The 21261-nt window shown below is 40.0% G+C and overlaps 1 protein-coding gene across 4 annotated transcripts in view; it reads left to right on the top strand.

Moving 5' to 3' along the window:
* The first annotated feature begins 319 nt into the window (after positions 1 to 319).
* The window catches only part of TMEM232 (transmembrane protein 232), a 190601-nt gene continuing 169659 nt past the window's right edge, over positions 320 to 21261 (top strand). For 2 of the 4 annotated variants that reach the window (XM_077347759.1, XM_077347756.1), the window contains exons 1-4: positions 320 to 439; positions 7104 to 7149; positions 11273 to 11429; positions 19527 to 19638. In XM_077347759.1, coding sequence (XP_077203874.1) covers positions 11293 to 11429; positions 19527 to 19638 — 249 coding nt within the window. In that variant the 5' untranslated portion in view covers positions 320 to 439; positions 7104 to 7149; positions 11273 to 11292. Of the gene's footprint in view, positions 440 to 7103; positions 7150 to 11272; positions 11430 to 18634; positions 18718 to 19526; positions 19639 to 21261 lie in introns of those variants that run through there. The other 2 variants (XM_077347757.1, XM_077347758.1) reach the window with 2 other exon arrangements.

Raw genomic sequence — 21261 nt, 5'->3', positions numbered from 1 at the left:
TTCCCACTGGCGCGCTGACTCCGATTCTCAAAATCTGACACCTGCTGAAAAGTGTCTCGGCGTTACCATATTTTGTAAAGCAAAAAGAGAGGACTTGAGCCGAAGAGCTTAGCCATTGGGAGACACAAACAGCTACACCCGTCGACGGGGATGCAATGGATCCCCGTCCTCTTCTCTCGTCTACATAGACCTCGGTTAGCAAACTATACCGAGTGACTCGTCGACAGGACAGCCGCGTACAGCAGAGCCAGCCATCTCTCGAGGGCGACAGTCCTCCTCGCGAAGCCGCCAAGAGTCGCCGCTTGTCCCCTCCCCCCCCCCCCCTCCCTCCCCCGGCGGAGTCCCGGCCTGGCTGCGTCCTTAGCAACCAGCCCAGCAGCGCCGTATCCCCGAAGGAAGGAAGGGAGCGGGGCCGGGCCGGGCGGAGTATTGGCCACGGGTAAGCACAGCGAAGCGTCTGCCTCTCGGCGCGGAAGACCACAGAAAGGCTGGCTAGGCAGCCCTCAGTTAGGTGGCCGTGCTCACTCCCCCGGGGGCCATGGATCGCGAGTGGATTGAAAGGGACCATGGTCTTGGCAACGGTGGTTGGCCCCGGGATTGGTGGCTTCAGCCTCCCTTTTAGGATAAGGTGACCAGATTGTCCCACTTTTGGAGGGACAAATGGGGGTACCTGGCAAATTGTACATATGTTGAAATTAAAAAAAAAATTACAATACTTTTTTGTGTTCTATGCATTCTATGAAACTTTTTGTTGCTCCATATAGACCAAATTTTTAATCAAGACCCCCCCCCCCCCCGGTCAATGGTGCCCCGCTTTACCAATGTTAAAATCTGGTCACCTTATTTTAGGAGCACTATAAAGAAGGGATGCCAGCCTCCAGGTGGGATGTGGAGATCCCCAGGAATTGCAGTTCATCTCCAGACTACTCAATTATTCTAGAGAAAATGGATGCTTTAGAGAGGGTGGGCTCAATGACACTGTATCCTGCTGAGGTCCCTGTCCTCAGACTCCATTCCCAAATTTCCAGTAGTTTCTCAACCAGGACCTGGCAACCCCGTCCTCCAATTCCCTGCTGCTTGCCAGGAAGGACCTGGCTAGGGAGGATTTGGCAATCCTATAAAATAACTCCATTGTAATATAAAATAAAGTTGAGTCCAGTGGCACCTTTAAAACCAACAAAGTTTTATTCAAGGTATACGCTTTTGTGTGAAGCCACACATTTTAAGATATGATGACATGGAAATTACCAGTCTATACATATAGGTAGAGGGTGAGCAGTAAATTAGCATACATCAAAATGAAAATGTTTGACAGATCCAAGGACCAAGCAAGAATAATAAGCTTAGTGTATATACTTACCATTTATTTGAGTGTAATTCCTGAGAAAAACATAGTGAAGGAAATAAATATATGAATATTGGAGATCAGTGGGCAAATATATATATTCCAGCTGTGGAATGCTGAGAGTAATTAACTAAGACCCTGCCATTATATCCCATCTGTCTCCTCTCAAGCATGGAGGTGACCTTATAGTATCGTCTTCTTTTGAATTGAACTGTGAACAATTATCTCCCCAAGTCCCCATCTACCATTCCAAAATGCATTATATTCTACAATTCATTACATTATATTACAATCTAGTATTCTAATTTGTTATTCTAAATAAGAAATAAAATAAAAGTAAGGTGACATGGCGCAGAGTGGTAAGGCAGCAGTCATGCAGTCTGAAAGCTCTGCCTATGAGGCTGGGAGTTCGATCCTAGCAGCCGGCTCAAGGTTGACTCATCCTTCCATCCTTCCGAGGTCGGTAAAATGAGTACCCAGCTTGCTTGCTGGAGGGTAAACGGTAATGACTGGGGAAGGCACTGGCAAACCACCCCGTATTGAGTCTGCCATGAAAACGCTGGAGGGCGTCACCCCAAGGGTCAGACATGACCTGGTGCTTACATCTTTTTAAAGGTGACATATGGCCCTTCTGAGGGATTGATGAGAATACAGGTGTAGGGGCTAAATGAGGTTAACATACGTAGTGAAATAAGAAACCAATGTCCCTGTTAAGTCCTGTGGATTCCATTGTTCTGAGTGTTCTAACAACTTGCAACTCAGCTATTTCCATTTCTAGTCTGTCCCTGAAGTTGTTTTGCAACAAAATAAGCTATTTTGAGGTCACCCATTGAATGTCCTGGAAGGGTGAAATGTTCTACAGATTTCTCAGTCTCTTGATTCTTGATGTCAGATTTGTAACCATTTATCTTTTGCAGTATGATTTAACCTGTTTCCCCCATGTAGAGAACTGAAGGGCATTTTTGGCATTTAATGGCATATACAATGTTAGAAGATGAGCATGTGAATAAAGCTGCTATAGTGTAATTGATGTTGTTAGGTCCAGTGATTGTGTTTTCTGAGTATATGTGGCAACAAAGATGACATCTGGGTTTATTGCACATTGAATCTATATTGTAATTTAATGGGATTATGTTCACTGATGCAAAACTGAACATTCTTTTCATTTCAGTGTATGGCTATGGGGAAAAGTTACTATTCTGATCTGTAATGATTGTGATGACAAAACTGGGTGCCTGTTCATAAATTTAATTAATGTAACAACATTTTATTAATGTACAGTATAAAAGGTGATCTCATGCATAAAATGGCCATGGTCCAAATCCTGCTGTGACTTCCCAAGCAAAGAAACATCTCTGAGTTTGTCTTATCCTGTTGTCCCTTGGAACTAAGTCACTTCATACCTTTCATAATTAAAAGCAGCCAACCAGTCTGATTTAATAAATATTACAGTTTAGAGTTCATAGTGTTTGCTTGCAGTTATATGCCAAAGTATGCTTGCATATCTTTGCTATATCCCAAATACATATGTGTACATCTTCCCAATATTCTACCCCTCATAGTTAAGTGGCGTATAAAAATTTACTAAAAGTGCTTTTGGGGAAGTTGGGCTTCCTTTTGTGAAGGACAATATTTAGAATTACAGGGACTGGAAAAGCGTTATAAGGAGCAAGTATGTCTGTATATTGCTGCTTCTGCTCCTTTAAATATGTGACAACATTTTACCTATATGGAATAGATGGAAAATAACATACAAAAGTACCTCGTGAAGAGGATGGGAAATTGAGTTTGTTTGTGACATTTCCTCCCTTACATGATCAAAGGCTAAACCTGGGCGTGATCCTGGATGCTTCCCTTACAATGGAAGCTCAGGTCACAAAGGTAGCACGGCTGGCATTTCACCACCTCCACCAAGCCAAGCTATTAGCTATCTGGTCCTGGAACACCTAGCCACAGTGATCCATGGGATGGTCACCTCTAGACTGGACTTCTATAACTCAGTCTATACAGGCCTACCCTTATCGTTGATCCAGAAACTATAGTTGGTGCAGAACGCCACGGCCAGGATTCTCACTAATACACCATGGAGATCCCACATCTGGCCTATACTCCAACAACTCGGCTGGCTCCCAGTTGAATTCTGGATTAAGCTTAATGATGCAGACCATAATTTCCCAGGAAGTTCTTCGAAAGCCCACAGAGTATGCAAGAGAACTGGTGGGCTATGCTCAAAGACAAACAGCTTTCAAGGAAGGATAATTTGCTAGTCAATTTGGCATGAGTTCTATTGCAGCAGCAATCTTATTGATATTCTTTCTGTCATTTTCCATGTCTTTTAGTGCTTTATTTAAAAAAATATAAATGAAACAAATAATCATTTCTAGGTAAAAGGTAAAGGTAAAAGGCAAGCACCGGGTCATGTCTGACCCTTGGGGTGACGCCCTCCAGCGTTTTCATGGCAGACTCAATACGGGGTGGTTTGCCAGTGCCTTCCCCAGTCATTACCGTTTACCCCCCAGCAAGCTGGGTACTCATTTTACCGACCTTGGAAGGATGGAAGGCTGAGTCAACCTTGAGCCGGCTGCTGGGATTGAACTCCCAGCCTCATGGGCAGACAGCTTCAAACAGCATTTCTGCTGCCTTACCACTCTGCGCCACAAGAGGCTCATCATTTCTAGGTATGTTGGGCTAAAAAAGAAATGCTGGCAGTTGATTTGTTCATGAAAACTCATGGCAACATAGCTCACCTTGTAAAATACCCTAATCTACATGACAGAGTTGTGAGGGGAGAACAATATAAACCAGGACCTCCTTTGGGACCTGCAAAATTCAGCAGACAGTAGCTATCAATTACATTATTTTTACAGGTGCACTTCCTAAAATAGTGGGTTGGAACTGATGTTGCCCTTGCTCAACTCCCCAGATCAGGCTTTCTCAACCAGGGTTACATGAAACTCTGGGGTTTCTTCATAGCCTTGTTAGGGTTTCCAGAATGTGTGGTGGGAATTAATTCATTTTAAATATATTAAATTTGTTAAACATTTAGTGGGTGAAATGACCATTTATGGTAATGTTGACCCACCCAACCCCTCCCAAAATGGCCAATAATGGACTAGGAGGAGGTGAGGGGCCCCGGCAGGTGTGTACACAGCTATACTTTCCAACCATATTCTGCACAATCACGCCACTTCTTAGGTTTCTCGAAGCCTAATGAATATTTCAGGGGTGCTCCAGGGCAACAAGATAGTACATAGTAACACCTTTCCCCTCAGCAGCCATTTAACTATCTTATTTTCTTCTACTTACAATGAGAAAGATTTTCCGATGCAGCCCTTTGCCATCTGCTGAACTTGTCCCATAATGTTACAAAAGCCACAGTGGCCCCTTTGGGGTTTTGAGTATAGTTCTCTCCAAGTGCTCATTCCAGTGAAATTCGCTGTTCGTTTAAGGAATCAGTTTTCATGAAATTCCAAGCTGAGGGAATGCTTACAATAAATGTTCAGCAGATGGAGCTGTCTGCAAAGAGTATGGAGCCAAGTGTCTGGCTATTACTGTTCTGTATTGGACACTAGCCGGATATGTTCCATTGCTATCTTTCCCTTGCGATCATGTCAGGGGAGAAGCTGAAAAGAACTGTTGGTAGTCTGTTATATAACCATATTATCTGCTTGTTGCCATGTGCTGAATGTGTGGATTTTAAACTACACACATATATGTCATAAATATATGACACCCCTTTATTGGCTTTGCTTTTCTTGATGCTGCAGGGATGAGGAGAAAGAGAGTTAGTTGGAGGGGTGAGCATCAGGTTTGAACTGAGCTGAGAGGGACAGAGAAACATTCCATAGCAAATCGTCTCAGTAGGACTCTTAGAATAAAGATTTTTGCATAATTTTCCAGAGAATACCACCTTTGCCTCAGGCAGTAGATTGGGGGAGGGGCAACAGTAGTGTCCTACCTGTCCATTCCTATTGCTTGCTTGTATGAATATGGCAACAGAGGTATATTCATGTGTTGATGTGGGTATAATTTCTATGGAATGGTAATGGTAGCAACACATTTCAGAAGATTTTTGGTGATGATCACTTTTCACATGATTTCTTTTTTGTTTTATATATAGAACTAGATCGTTGCTATTCATAGTGTAGTACAATATGTCCCGACTCTTTTTAGCATGCAAGCATATTTGGAATTTTGTCACATGGTGGTGGGAACAACCACCAAATGACTACCACATAAGGTTGACAGCTCTGGGCTTGGAAATACCCGGAGATTTTGGAGGTCTAGCTTATTGAAGGTGGGGTAACGCAAAATGGACTACCTTTCCTATGAGGAAAGTCTGAAAAGTCTGAAATGATCTAATGTAGAACCTCCTCTAGGTTCTACAGCTAGGCAGGAAAGATGACATCTAATGATTTTGGTGGGCTATAGGTTCAGGACCAAATGCTTCTTTGCTCATTGATTAATTATTGCTCATAATTAAATTGGTCCGTTTCCTGCAAGTGGAGGTAATGATGGCCACAAACACAGATGGCTTAAAAGGGGGTATAAAGACTCCTAGAGCAGGGGTAGTCACAACCTGTGGTCCTCCAGATGTCCATGGACTAGAATTCCCATTGGGAATTCCATGGGAATTGTAGTCCATGAACATCTGGAGGACCATAGGTTGACTACCCCTGTCCTAGAGGATAGCTCTATCAGTGGCTGCTAACTTTGGTTGCCAGTTCCAGGTTGGGAAATATCTGGAGATTTTGAGGGTGGAACCTGAAGCGGGCAGGTTTTGGGGAATAATACTATAGAGTCTAGCTTCCAAACTGGCCATTTTCTGTGGCACCTGGAGATCAGTTGTCATGCTGGGAGATCACCAGGAGGTTGGCAACCCTATTACTTGCCATGGTAATTAAAGGGAACCTTTACAGTGAATCTCTGAAACCAGTGCTAGGAGGCAACTTCAAGGGAAGGCCTTGGTGTTTGTGCCCTCTCCATTTTTGTTAGTTAGTGAAACTGAGCAGAAGGGTGTGTATGTGGGGAACAGAGGTTTGATAGCTGCTTTTTGCATTCGGAAAAACACGGGTCTTCATCTTTTCCTCCACAAGTGGAAAAATAACAGAGAATTAGAGCTAAGAAAACATCTGGGCAAGAAAGGCAACCTCAGCCCAGTATGAACCCTCTGGAATTGCCATGCCTGACATAAACACCTCAGTGTTTTGTCTTTGCCAGAGGTTTTCAGCAAAGCATTGTCTTCTGTACTTCAGTAATCATGGGATCCTTCAACTACAGAAAACCCATTCTTGGTCTGGATTCAGATATGGCTGTGAAGGGTCCTGGACTTGCTAGTGCAGTTGAAATGGTGAATATACAAGTAAATGAAGATGATAATCAGAATCTGCATGCTGACTTGAATAGTAAAACATACTTTTATGTTATTCAAAGTCTATTGAAATTCATATAATCAAGGAGGGATACAGAAGGTTTTGGCAGTGGCTGGTAGACAGCATTGAATGCGATTTGCCTAGGAAACAATACTAGGATTGTACTTCTGACAGAAGCATAATGAATGAACAAAGATTTAACTGATGGAAACCTCAGACTTGATTAAAAATTGTAAATTGCCACTTTACTGGAGCATTTTATAAGAAATAAGGAATTTAGATGTATTTGGAATTAACATAGACAGAATGGTAATTCATCTTCACAACAATGAAAAAAAGTAGACTGATCTTTTCAGAAACTCAAGGTACTCTGTTCTTTTTATTAGGGTCTGCTTTTCATTCCGTTAGGACTGCAACAAGTGAAGATGGATGGTAAGATTAGATTTGGTGAAACATTTTACTCCCTGAATATCTTCATACATATTTTGTTATTTGCTGAAATAACTCTCAGTATTATAACTGGAGCATAGAGTCTTTTTCTATTGGAGTTAAAGTCAGGAATTCAGTGTCTTGCAGAATACAGTGATTAAAGATTTTGCTGTTGTGTTACCAAGGGGTTAGTACTTGGACAGACTATTTTTGCCATATCTAGAATGTTTTGTCAGATTTTGTAGAATTCTGTGGGCAAAAATGGAGATCAACAGTTGAAAGTGATCTGAGACGTCAACTAACCACTTTGCACAACCAAATCTGAACTTCTGCAGCAATGGCTGGTTTATTCAGGGAAAAGCTAAGGTATGTGTTTGGAAGAGTCCCATGGAACTCAACTCAGCATACAAAGGCATCATGGCCACTATATTTACAAGTGGAGAAATCCCATCCAGTCTCCACTGGTTACCAATTTCTCCAAGCCCTGCCTTTTCTCTCTGTTTTTCTGACCCTTGCTGTTTCTCTTTTTTCCACCCCATCCCAGCCCTTTTATTCTTACGTTCTGACTCCTTACTCCTTCTTCCCTTTTAGCCTCAAACTGACCCTTTCTCACCTAGATACTGTTTGCACTCACAATTTTTTTCTGGTCTCAATCATAACGAATTCTGATTGACCTGAACCTGGATCTTGCAACATATCTGCAACATTCCTTTTTTATGACTCAAAACAGCTTTCACTCACATGCTGTCTTCTGCACTTGAATTGTTCCTGTTGTCAGTCTCCTCTCTCCTTCCTGCTTGATTGAGGGGGGTGGGTGGCCAGGTGCGTGCCAACGCCTGTAGGTGCCTTTTAGTTAGAGTGTAGGGCAGTAGTAGGGGTTGTGTGAGGCTCCAGCTGGCATTGAAGCTTCAGGAGGAGGGAGAGGGCATACTGCATTTAAAGTCTCTATGCCAAGTTTTCTGGTTTTTCTCTTATATTTTCCCCCAATGTCTCTTCCTCACTTTAAGAAACAAATTGCCAAGCTTGGAAAGGGAGAGCAATCCATTTCTCCTCCCCCCTCCCTGTGAAACACATGTGGGCTAATCTTTAATTCTTTCTTGTATGAGTGTTTCTTGCATTACTTAAAGAGCTCAGACAAATTTTAGGCAGCACCAGAAAGGAAAGGGTCTGCTGCTGGGAGCCAACCAATCAGAGACCTTGGCATCATGTCTATGTTGGAGGCATGGGGGGAGGGGGGGTGAAGTGGGGAAAGAAACTTCAAAGGTATCTGCCCCCCCCCCAAAAAAAAAAGAATGCCAAGGGCCCGCATTTCTTTGTTGAATCAGAGAAAATTCACTCTTGGATATGCTGGAGAATAAGTAGTGTAACTGCAGAATCATACTACAGCTGTGCATATGGGAGAAAAAACCCGAGCAACATCAGAGTGGAAATCAGGGTCAGATACAGATGTGGGCTTGACATAGGGTTACCATCTTTTGAAAAGCAAAAAGAGGACACATTTCCCAATGGACTACCTCTAACAAGTGATTATTATGACAACTCTCATTTCAAATACCCTTACTATTTATTCTGTGATAGGCTACTAGCTAGAAATATTCCTAACCTTCCAACACTGAAAGAAGATATTTTCATCATTTGTTTTAAAAAGAAAGAGCCCAAAAGAGGATGGACACACACAAAAAAGATGACATGTTCTCTAAAAAAGGGACATCTGGTAACCCTACTTAAATAAATTCAGTGTTATTCCATGTTGTCATCTCTCTTTGAATTTTTTCCCGAATCATGATTCTCCATTCCCTGATACACAAAAGCATAGATCATGCTCTCTTTCTGTCCCTTGTATTTAATTTTAACTTCCTTTCTCTTATTCTACAAGGCATATACTTCTTGTGAGGTTAGTGGCAGGATGGGTGTCAGAATTATACTAGTACTGATTAGCAAAGTAGTACTTAAAAAAAAAAGGTATTGAATTACTTTTCTGACTATTTTCCTGTCACCTAAATTCTCAGTAAACTATGTCTGATCATTTTGGCTTACAACAGCCTTTGTCTTCCTTTCTAAGCCTTCCCTGGAGTTCTGTTACTTTTTATTTGGATGGCAAACCTTGGGGCATGAAGTAGTCAGTCTACTCAATTAGAACTTGGAACCAAGTCCTGTTCACTTCCTGAATAAGAAAGTGTCCATGTATCAGTCCAAGCACATTTGGTTACAGCTGAGAGTCTCACTATGAAAACTTAGAAGAAGAGTTGGTTTTTATACCCTGCTTTTCATTATACGGAGGAGTCTCAAAGAGGCTTACAATAGCCTACCCTTCCCCTCCCCACAAGAGATACCCTGTGAGATAGGTGAGGCTGAGAGAGCTCTAAAAACTGTGACTAGCCCAAGGTCACCTAGCTGGCTGCATGTGGAGGAATAGGGAATCAAACCACCAGTCTTAACCACTATATCACTATATAAGAGCCTCTTGTGGCACAGAGTGGTAAGGCAGCCGTCTGAAAGCTTTGCCCATGAGGTTGGGAGTTCAATACCAGCAGCCGGCTCAAGGTTGACTCAGCCTTCCATCCTTCTGAGGTTGGTAAAATGAGTACCCAGCTTGCTGGGGGGTAAACGGTAATGACTGGGGAAGGCACTGGCAAACCACCCCGTATTGAGTCTGCCATGAAAACGCTAGAGGGCGTCACCCCAAGGGTCAGACATGACTCGGTGCTTGCACAGGGGATACCTTTTAGCCCAAGGTCACCTAGCTGGCTGCATGTGGAGGAATAGGGAATCAAACCACCAGTCTTATATCATGCTGGCAACTCAGCAAAAGATCTTGGCAAGCTTTAACCTGTCTTTGATCTATCTAGATATCACATTTTTACTCCTTTGTTTCTTCAAGAAGATCAGACCAAGTTGATAATTAGATATATTATTTCCTAAATTTCTCTTTCAGCAAGATGCTTCATGAAAACTGTCATGCCTTCATTCGTTTCTATAAACTGACTTTCAGCAAACTGTAGTCCTGTAGCCACCAATAGTCTTTGCATTTTCAAGGTCATATTTTAAAATAACTTCCAGGTTTATGCAAGGATGTTTGTAATGGTGGGTTTGTAGTTTTACCGAAAAGCCTTTCTAAACTCATGTTGATTCATCTTGCTCATACCTGTGTTTGTCTGCTTTGAAATAAATGCTTCCTTGGCATTAGCATCACAGTGCACAGTTATCGGTTTTTAGCATGAATATGTAAAAAAAAGACAGAATTCATGAAATCAGACTGTGGAGGCTGATACCACTAAGGAAGACTATCAGAACTTATCTGTCTGCTGAAAGTAAACCTGATGCTCGCTTCTGAATTTGTAAGAACTGATATCCCATCAGTTATTTATTGAATAAAGTTTCACTTTATATTTCCTGGATGTTATGATTGCCACCTGACGAGCTCTGAAATTAACATGTTGTAAGACCATAAGAAAATTACACATTACACACATGAAGACTAAAAGAGTACTTTAATAACCTCTGTTTGTAATTTATTAATGTTTGTGGCACATCTTTTTTCATGAGTATTACTATTAGTGCCACAAGAAGAGCCTTTTCCTGAATGACTCTGAATGCATTTTATTGATATTTCATGCTATTTTGTGGATATTTTGATTCTTTGATACCTTATTGTTATGGCCAATAGGCTTCATAATTGATAGGTTTTGATATGATATATTTCAACAGGACTACCCCAGAGTATGAAACTGGAGGGCCATGTATAACTGTCTGATCGATAAGTTGTTAAGCTGATGTAAATCTATACTTTTAACCATATTGCAATTATATCTCGATTATTTGATTTTATTTATAGTTGTTGATGATTACTGTTATTCATTCTTCTGATCTAACAGAACTATAATCTTTTTCAGTAGAATCATGGAAACTACATACTTTAGGGCATTATGCAATCATTTGCATCCTAGGCCTCCAAATGGTTGCTCACCCCCTCTATTTTCCTCTATAGCAGGTGACAGAAAAGAGAAGTTATCATGGTAGATTATATTTAATGTTTACATTTTAATTGTACATTGTTGCTATGTGTGTAAGATAGCAAAACGTATAATTTCATTTTTGTATGACAGTAACATTCTGCTATTTTTAGCAGACCAATTTTAGAGCGAAATGCCCATTCTAAAAGTGCCGGTGGTACGCTCCTTTGGCATTGTATCTAATACAGAACATGAAAAACTCCAATGGAAACTGTGGAAGAAATATCTAAATGATGTTTCAGTAAAGACCAAGCCAAGCACAAGACAAAAGTAAGTTTAAACAAAACAGACATAAAATAATGTATTTTATTTATTAATGTAATTTACATACCGCCCCCCTCACTGAGACGTCTCGGGGCGGTGACTGTATGCTGGCACATGAACATTTCCATGCAGAAATGTTGAGATAGTTCATTGATTATTAGATTATTTGAAAAATCTGCATGATTGATGAGATTACCAGAGTATGTAGAAGCTTTTTTGTAAAGTAAAAATTATATACAGGTGAGAATGCGTCTTGAAGAACTTTCAAGGAAACAGGTCAGTAGAACAAGGGAAGGAACAAATAGTATATGAGTAAAACAATGACAAATTCTGTGTCACAATTAATGCTCTTAACAATAGAGATCAAATGGTTCATAAACTTGTCTCACTTTCTTCACTTGAGTGTGTTTAATTGATTTCAGAATTTGCTTGAAGAAAAGAACTGAAAATATTTCAGTTTATACCTTCATTAGCTTTGTGTCAAAGTAAATCTATTAACAAATAATTCCAAAAATTAGCAATTTATACAAAATAGGGGACAATTCTGCAATCAAAAACATTTTCAGTGAAGAAACTGAGTCAAGTTTATGAATCATTTGATGTTTATTGTTACCAGCATTAATTGCCACATAATATTTTTTGTTGTTTTATTCAAGGAAACGGGTAGGATTTAGCAGTCATGTGGGGTGAGCTGACAAGAAACTGGTTCCAGAATTATGTGAAGTCTGGGAGACAGGGGAAGTTATCCCATACTCAAGATGTTAAGGGCCTAGTGGTGCTATCCCAAAAAGAAGGGTATCCTTGACTTCAATGGGCTTAGAAGAATGTAACTCCACTTAGGGTGGAATGATAGAGAACCTGGTTGAAATTTGTAATGACCCATGTTTAGTAACAGTGTAGTTCTAAACAGAGTTATATCCTTCTCAATCCATTGAAGACTGTGAGTTTAGAAAGGTATTACTTTCCTTGAGATTACACTGTAACCCCCCATTAAGGATTATCAGAGGTAGACTGTGTGCTGTCAAGCTTGTCTTATGTTTTGCTACCAGAGGAAAACATTTTGTTTTCCCAGGAAGAATTCATTTGTCTAGGTTGGCATCCATACACTGTTGCATATCAGGGTGCAAAATGGAAGGATGTGAAATGGTATAAGGCTGCAAATTTATGTACTTATTTAGGCTTGTCCCATAGTGAATAGTGTACAATTTCCTTGGCAGTTAAAATACATAGAATTGGATGTTGTTCTTACCGCTCAATGTTCTCTCAGTTTAGTTTAAATAGATTTTACAGTTACTTATATTTTGCATGTTAATTTTTCTTTATTTTCCATCATGCCACATTGGGTGATTTTCTAGCTGTTCTGGTACATTAATGCTCTTGACATTAGCTGATTAGGATGCTTTCTGATGCAGCTTACTTCCAGAGAAATTAAAGTAGCCAAGGTCTCAGTTCTCAAATGAGATAAATAATTTTGGTTGATTCCAATTTAAGGGAGGTGTAGCAATTTCACCTAAGCAATCAGTTACGCCTGCTTAGGTTCTCCACAGAGTGACTCAGAATCTTAATATCTGTCAGATCAGTTTGTAGCTTGTCATGGAATTGGATGATCAGTTATTATGGATGAAATAGGTTTTCTAATCTTAAACACTCCTACTTTTATCAGTTGTAGATTTATAAGTGTCACAAGAAGGACTCTGAAGAATGTATCCTAATTAAATGGATTATGGACATGGTACTAGAAGAATGACATTACATGTCTGCCTGCAAGACCTAATCTGTTAATCCATTAGCAATCTATCCTTTTCTTCACCAGTGGTCATTCGAAAGAAAGAAAATCTAATCTGTAATTATGAAGAATCAGAATAACTCCACACATGATAAAAATCCTACATGGAAGTGCCTTATGAAGTTCTACATGTGCATCTGATGTTCTAGGATGCAACATCAATTAGCTTCCCAACACATATGTTAATGATTGCAAAAATGCAATGGTCCATGTATAGCTACTTGCTTGTTTGTACAAAACTGAGTTCCATGTCAGAGTGTCACCAGATTCTATCCTATCGTTCTGTGTTGCAATGCATAGCCCACTAATTTAAGAGGTTCTTCTCCATGGATGAAATGTACCTTGTACTAATGGAATGCTGACAGAATGGGCAATTTTTAGCTGAACGCAGTGGTAGGACATCAGTACAATCCTAATATGCATAGTACTCTGAAGTAAATCCCATTGAGCTGAATGGCATTCAGTGCCTAGTAAAGGTGCTTAGGATTTCAGCCTAAAAGACATTATCCTGGAGGCAACACTAATTAATGCATTTATTCTGCATACATCTGTACCGCTTCTTCCAGCTTTCCATTAAAATCGCTACAATATAAACAGCCATTAAAAACAAGCCATTGGAAATAAACTGTAAAACAGAAGCAGATAATTAAGAAACAGATTAAAATGCAGCATAAAAAGATGTGTTTTGGTCCAGCACTTAAAAGAAAGTAAAGTAGTCAACTGCCAAGCCTCAAGGGGGAGAGTATTCCAATGGTGGGGTGTCACCACAGAAAACGCCTTGCCTTTAAGTAACCATCCACCTCAGCTCTGAGGATGGGGAAACAGAGAGCAGGGCTTGGAAATTAGTTCTTAACTGAAGGGCTGGATAGTATGTGAGAAAACATACTAGAACTCATGGAAAACTCGCAAAAAGACTGCCAAGAATGACATCTTAATTTAAATTTTTAACATGGCATTGTTTTCACAGTGCAAAACCCATTGTATTATTTTCATTTTTGTATTGCAAACGCTGGCTACAATTCTGGCAGCATTTTATCGACGAGGCTTCTAAAACTAGTTCTACAGCGACTTTTCTTGTGTCACGGTATTGAGAACAGGCTTTTTTTAATGCATAAATGTCAGAGTGTTTTTGGTCTCCTCTTTTCTGCTCACAGTCCCTTGTCCACCAGTGGGAGCTTGAGTGCCTGCTGCTAATACTCTGTCTTTGTCAGCAATCACATGCATATGCCATTTGCCCTGGCAACCCAACCAACTATACTACTATGTAAATTAGTAGAAATTACCCTGTGGTATGCATTTCCTTCACAGCCTTCCACGAATGCTCCTGCGACTACAAAGCTTTACCTTTGATCAGTGACCATGGGGGGGGGGGGGAGCTCCAGGCGCCTGCTGCTGATTTCTGCTTCCTTGATGTCAGCAATCAGGTGAACATGCAATTGGGTCAGACACGACTTCGCACCTAAAAATAACAACAATTTCCTGCAAACTAGGCAATGTTCCCAAGTATATAGGCATGTTTACCTTTTCTTTGGGTGGCCTGTTTCTGCTGCTGTCCTGTTTGGTATGAGCCACCCACTTTATTAATTGACAGTATAATGGCAAATAGAAAACACATGTATTGATGACTACGTATTGCTCTTCTTATTGTTAGAGGAGTCATTTGGGGTAAGGTGCCATCTGAGTCAAGGTGACACTCAGCTCGGTTATCAGCTAAGCCCGCTATGTGTGTAGGTGTCCTGAATAGGTGCCTGGAGAAGATAATGGGATCCAGAAAATACTGTGCAGAAAATACTGTTATGTAAATCAAGCTAAAGAAAAAGGACTTATTTCCAAATAAAACAGACTGGTGGACTGAACATGTGCCAAGAGGCCTGGAATGCCTTCACAATAGGGTTGCTAGGCCCAACATTACAACCAGCAGGCAACCTGGGGGCAGGGACATGGAACAGCAGCTCTTGACAACTGTGTGACATCACTTCTGGGGAAATCTGGTCATGCCTTAGAGAATCCTCAGAATTCTATTGTAAAACCAGAGATTTCAGCAATTCTTAGAGAGCACTGACATCACATAATTGCTGATGGCAATTTGCATTCCCCCCCCCCCCTTTCTCTCACCAGCTGCGGAAGTGCTAGCAGGCAAGGCCTACTGGGGGTGAGAGATATCCTGTCTCAGCAGGCACATAGCTTTCGGCCTTGTGAAATAAGGTTGCTATTAAGTACCATGGAAAATAAAAGAAAGATTGTGTTGGGAGGTGGGATGGAGAGATTGGCTATGAAGGCAACTCAGTATATTTTGCTGGAAGGGGAAGTTTTGTTTGGAGACATTTGCCCAGTTGTTTTTCCTTGCCTGCTGCATTCTTTTGTGGATCTCCAGCATGCAGTCTGCCTGTTGGTGTTTATTGTGTTGAAAGTATTTTGCTTTTAGTAACCAGTTTCCCCTTTCTGCCTCCCCAGTGATTAAAACGAATGCTGCACATTGCTGTTGTCGGCAGTTTTGCTACTTTAGATGGGTTAACAAGAATTATATTTTTAATGCTCTCAAAGCCTCCATGATCTGTCTCTAGATTTGAATGTCCATATTTATAAAAGTTGCCTTTTTTGCAAATATGAGCTATTGGTTAAAAATAGTGATGCTAGTTTCACATAAAATATTCATTAGGATGAGCTGGGACAGACTGTGTGAAGCATCCAATTAAGCCTTCTAACACCAATAAATAATCATACGAATGACTTCTGCCTTTTCTATAATACATCATAGGTAACTGCGAGTATCTGCCAACAATTGATAGGGCCACAGTTACCAGTAAAATGTGTACAAGGACTGGAAGAGTAAATTAGAAGGGATGATTTTTGCCAGGGACCTTGCAATGCCTTATAGAAAAAGACTGTTATTTTGATTGTTTTCCCCATAGCGGGAGGAACTCTCACATGCTATAACAAATCTAGCAGTATTTTCTATACTCAATATGTACTTTGTATCTCAGCATTCTAAAGGCTGGAGTTAGAAAAATGTTTTCTTACATATTCCTCTTTAGCAAATGTAGTTGAACCCTCCCTGAAAGAAAACTGAAATTTGCCACACCACAGAAAATACTTGAAAATTCGTATTTTCTCTCTTAGGGTCAGTTCTACAATTTTCATGCAGTTGCAGTTTGATATAAACATTTCCTTAAATTAAACCAGTATAGCGCTGTGCATGTGTGTATATAAATCTGTTATTGCTTTCTGATCTTCTTCTGGATATTGAATCAGGTGATGAGTTTGTCTTCATTTGAACACAAGAACTGCAGCTACACAGATGGCAAGGGAATGAGCTCCAAGTAAAATTCCTTCCACAAGAATCCCCCCCCCCCAATTTTCATCTCAGTAACTACTAGGTGAAGAACCTCTTGTGGCGCAGAGTGGTAAGCGGCTGAAAGGCTGTCTGAAAGCTATGCCCATGAGGGAGTTCGATCCCAGCAGCCGGCTCAAGGTTGACTCAGCCTTCCATCCTTCTGAGGTCGGTAAAATGAGTACCCAGCTTGCTGGGGGGTAAACGGTAATGACTGGGGAAGGCACTGGCAAACCACCCCGTGTTGAGTTTGCCATGAAAACGCTAGAGAGCGTCACCCCAAGGGTCAGACATGACTCGGTGCTTGCACAGGGGATACCTTTACCTTTAACTACTAGGTATTAGCAACTGATGAGAGCAGCCCTCCCCAGCACTGGCTATTATCAGCTCAAGGCCACCTCACAGGCATCCAACAGCCTTGCTAATTAATTTTCTGATTTCAGTGGTAACAGGAGTGGAGAATATTTGCTCTTGTTCCAGACAACTGTCATGGGACAGGATCCTCATTAGTTGAAGAAGGCCAGAATATCAGTGGCCAAAATTTCCTATAAATGTAGACTATCATGATAATCTCTTATTTTACCTCAATATGTTGTCTTTGTCATTATATCTATTTTGAATTATGCTGCTTGACTTTGAACTCAATCTGCCACACTTCAAGAACTTAACACCTGTGCTATAAGAATTTTCAGTAAGTGTATTTAGGAAGTCACCTTTTTTGATTTCATGTATTTAGAACCTACACTGGAACTATATTGTTTTTAAATCTTTTATTTTAAAGGCTATTAAAGTCTTGTTGTGAGTAAACTGGTTCTGACCCACGGTAATTCAGTCATATTATCAAGTGAGGGCTTTGTTACAGGGTCTCACATTTTATACAGGGGAACAATTCTCTCAGAACAGGACAGTCTGGAAAACAGATGTAGGCCCCGTAGGATTTTCCCAGCTTTTAAAAAACCAAAACCAAAACCAGTCTCAGGGTGCAGGAAGAGGTGTTGTTTAATCTTCTGTAGTCATTTTGGAGGCTGATGAGGACAGGGTTTGGGGAGGGACTTTGATGGGGTATAATGTCATAGTGTCCTGCTTGCAAAGTGGCCATTTTCTCAGGGTGAACTGATCTGTCTCCTGGAGAGCAGTTGTAACAGTGGGAGATCTCCAGCCACCGCTGGGAGATTGGCAACCATAACTTGAAGTCATGGAGACATGCTGTCTATCATTTACAGGTCCTATGATGGTGTTTTTAGAGCTGGTTTGTTAGATTTTGATTTAAAAATATAGCACCTTTTCATTGGCATGTTCAAGTTACAGCAAATCGTGTGAAAATTCTTGCTTGAAAATTGGAGAGCAGGATCTGACTCTTTGTTGACTGCAGTTAATCAAATTGTTCAATGGGAGTAATGAAAAATGGGTTTTGCCCATCCAGCTACCAGAGACAGTCTTTGGTAGAAGCAGCACTGATGAAAAATGTTTCCAGAAAAAGAAATTTTATGCTGCTATTGTTCGGTACGCTAAGCCATTTGAATATATTTCTAGAAGATTTTATTTACTTATTTTATTATTATTACATTTCTAGTTTATCCTTCCCCAAGGACTCAGGATGGATTAGAACATCTTAAAATATAGTAAATTAAAAATTTCCACAATTTTAAATTTAAAAAAATTAAAAAACTGATTTCCTTGAATGCCACAACCTTAGGGGGGGGGAGAAGGGGGGGAACAACAACATACAAAATATAGTCCTTGAGATGTAAATTAGCTAGATGCACTTGGATAGGGATGTAGTTTTAGATGTTTTAGTGTTATGTAGTTTTCACTTTTTGATATGCTGGCTGTCTGGTTAATATTCATTTTAACTCATGACGTGGCTTAATTGCTCTTGTCAGCTCTCTGTGACTTATTGTCCTACTTTTTATTATAATTTGTATGTTATATACTACTCCAAAGTTTGGCATAGCAGACTACAAACTATATATAACTTTTATTTAGAATGCTAAATTTCAGGGAAAATCAAAATTAAAAATAATTTTGTTAAAGATCTTTCCATAAACAAATATTCATATGTGATTTTGAATGGTAACTATAATTTCATTATAGGAACAAAGAAGGGAGGAGGAAAAGGGCATAAGCAAGTCTAACTGGACCATATATCCTAAATCCATCAAAAAGGAATGTCCAAGGTAGCTTACAAAGCTTAAACATAATAAAAACAAACCACCACAAAATAAATTAAAACCTAATATTAAAAACAACAACATAAAACACTGAGCCACTTAAATTCACTTTCTATTCTTTAGAAGTTGTCTCTGATTGATGATGCTGGTGGAAAGGGTATTGAATAGTACCATATAATGGTGGAGCTGGTTTATGATTGGCAGAAATTCCATACTGTGAAAAGTATGCTTGGTCACCACTTTACTGGAGGTTTTGTCCATGATTCTTCATGTACAACTCATGAGTCACAATCCAGCAGAATCAGTTCTGATCAAATCCCACTGAAATCAGTGGGACAAAGTAGAGATAACAAAGGCTTATCCCATTGTTATGGTATTTATAGCTTGATTTTCTACTGAGAAGAGCATGTCTAAATCCATTGTACCCACTGGGTTTAACTGCAACCAACTGCATAGAATCAGATTACAAGCCTCTAGGTGGACACTGGACTTCTCCTGGAATTGCAACAGATCTTTAAAGTAGGCAGATCAGTTTCCTTGGAGGAAATGCCTTCTGTTCAGTTGTGTCCTTCTGTTTGAGCAACATTGTCAAGAGTCAGATTTTTAGAAGCACATAGGATGTTATCAAGTTTGTGCTAAGACTGGAAGGGCCAACAAGAGATAATAATTCAGAAATTAAGAATAGAAAGACATTCTATGCTGTACACAATAAGTCCTTAAATAGTATTCTGTATTTATATTTTCTATTGCAAGGTTGATACAATTTCTTTTTGAAACCCCAATTAAACTGAAATATTTTATTTGATTGCTTTTAGAAACCCTTTCCAACTTACAGAAGAATTCATTGAGGACTTCAATGACTCACTAGAAACTGTCAATAAAGAAGAATTCATAGAGCTAGCTAGAAAAATGCTTGCCAGATGCAAGGTTTGTGTACACTACATAATTTTTATAAGGATATTCCTGATGACCATCTGTTAAACTTAAATTTTCACTATAGTATTTCACACTTAAGAATTAATATGACCATTACTAATTTACAATGTTCATTATTTTTTTAAGTACCCCTTTCTTAAATATTTGATTAGAATATTGTTCTGGCCTGATTTCATGGTTTCTGAGTTTATAAGCAATCCTTTTAAGTGAAAAAAAATGTAATGAGTAGAAACAGAACAGTAATTTAAATTCTGAAGGTATTTTAAAAGCAATAACACTACCATTCAGTAAACACAATCAAGGAAGCTGTGGGACTACAGCAATTTCTCTTGCTTTCCAGATGAAATTATTATACATTTTTTGGCAAGCTTTAAAATCCATTTGCATATCATGGGTGTTGAACATGAATTTTATCTTAGAGTCGATCTGCTCTCCCCTACTGTTTATTTGGCAGGAAGAATTAACTTACATCATTCAACAGAAAGCTTTCATAATTGGCATTGTTCCATAGCTATCAGAGACTCATAGTAAAGTTTGGCAGATTTGGGTTATATCTACCTCTAGATAGACTGATCTGACAAGATTAGCATCAGAATACTTCTTTGGACCGTATTGGGAGAGCTGTAAAAATACAGCCTTCAGTATGGTATAATTCACTGACGAATAACTAATCCTGTTTTATTTATTTTAAGAATATAACATTGTAGGCTGTTCATTAATTCCACAAGGTATTTAAAGCATTTCCTATTTAGATTTTGGAATGTTGATTTTATTATGACATGCCAGTTAAAGTGAAATACTGTACACTTATTTAGTACCACATGGAGGGTTCAACCCTGCTTGACATTGCGGATGGGTAAGTTGGATCAGTTCGAATCCAAGGCAAACCATTCAACATCACAGTAATCCAGGTCTATGCCCCAACCACTGCTGCTGAAGAGGATGAAGTTGACCAGTTCTATGAAGCCCTACAACACCTTCTGGAAGCAACACCAAAAAATGATGTGCTTATCATCATAGGGGATTGGAATGCTAAAGTAGGAAGCCAAAAGATAACCGGGATAACAGGCAAGTTTGGCCTTGGAGTACAAAATGAAGCAGGGCACAGGCTGGTAGAATTTTGTCAAGAGAATACAATGGTCACAGCAAACACTTTTCCAACAACCCAAGAGATGACTCTACACATGGACATCACCAGATGGTCAACACAGAAATCAGATTGACTATGTGCTCTGCAGCCAAAGATGGAGAAGTTCTATACAGTCAGTAAAAACAAGACCAGGAGCTGATTGTGGTTCAGATCATCAGCTTCTTGTTGCAAAATTTAGGCTTAAATTGAAGAAAGTAGGGAAAAGCGCTAGACCACTCAGGTATGAACTAAATCATATCCCCGATGAACATTGGAGAGATGGAGAGGAGGTGGCCAATGACACCCAGCTCTATCTCCTAATGGATGGTTGCCCGGACTCCCCCCCGGAACCATTTGCCAGATGTTTGGAAGCAGTGACAGAATGGTTCGAGCAGAGTCGCCTGAGACTCAACCCCTCCAAGACGGAGGTCCTGTGGTTAGGAGGCAGGGGGCAGGATCAGGAAGCGCGTTTGCCCAACCTGGCC

Source organism: Paroedura picta, chromosome 7, assembly GCF_049243985.1.
Source record: "Paroedura picta isolate Pp20150507F chromosome 7, Ppicta_v3.0, whole genome shotgun sequence".
Taxonomy (NCBI): domain Eukaryota; kingdom Metazoa; phylum Chordata; class Lepidosauria; order Squamata; family Gekkonidae; genus Paroedura; species Paroedura picta.
This window is presented reverse-complemented; position numbering and strand designations above follow the sequence as displayed.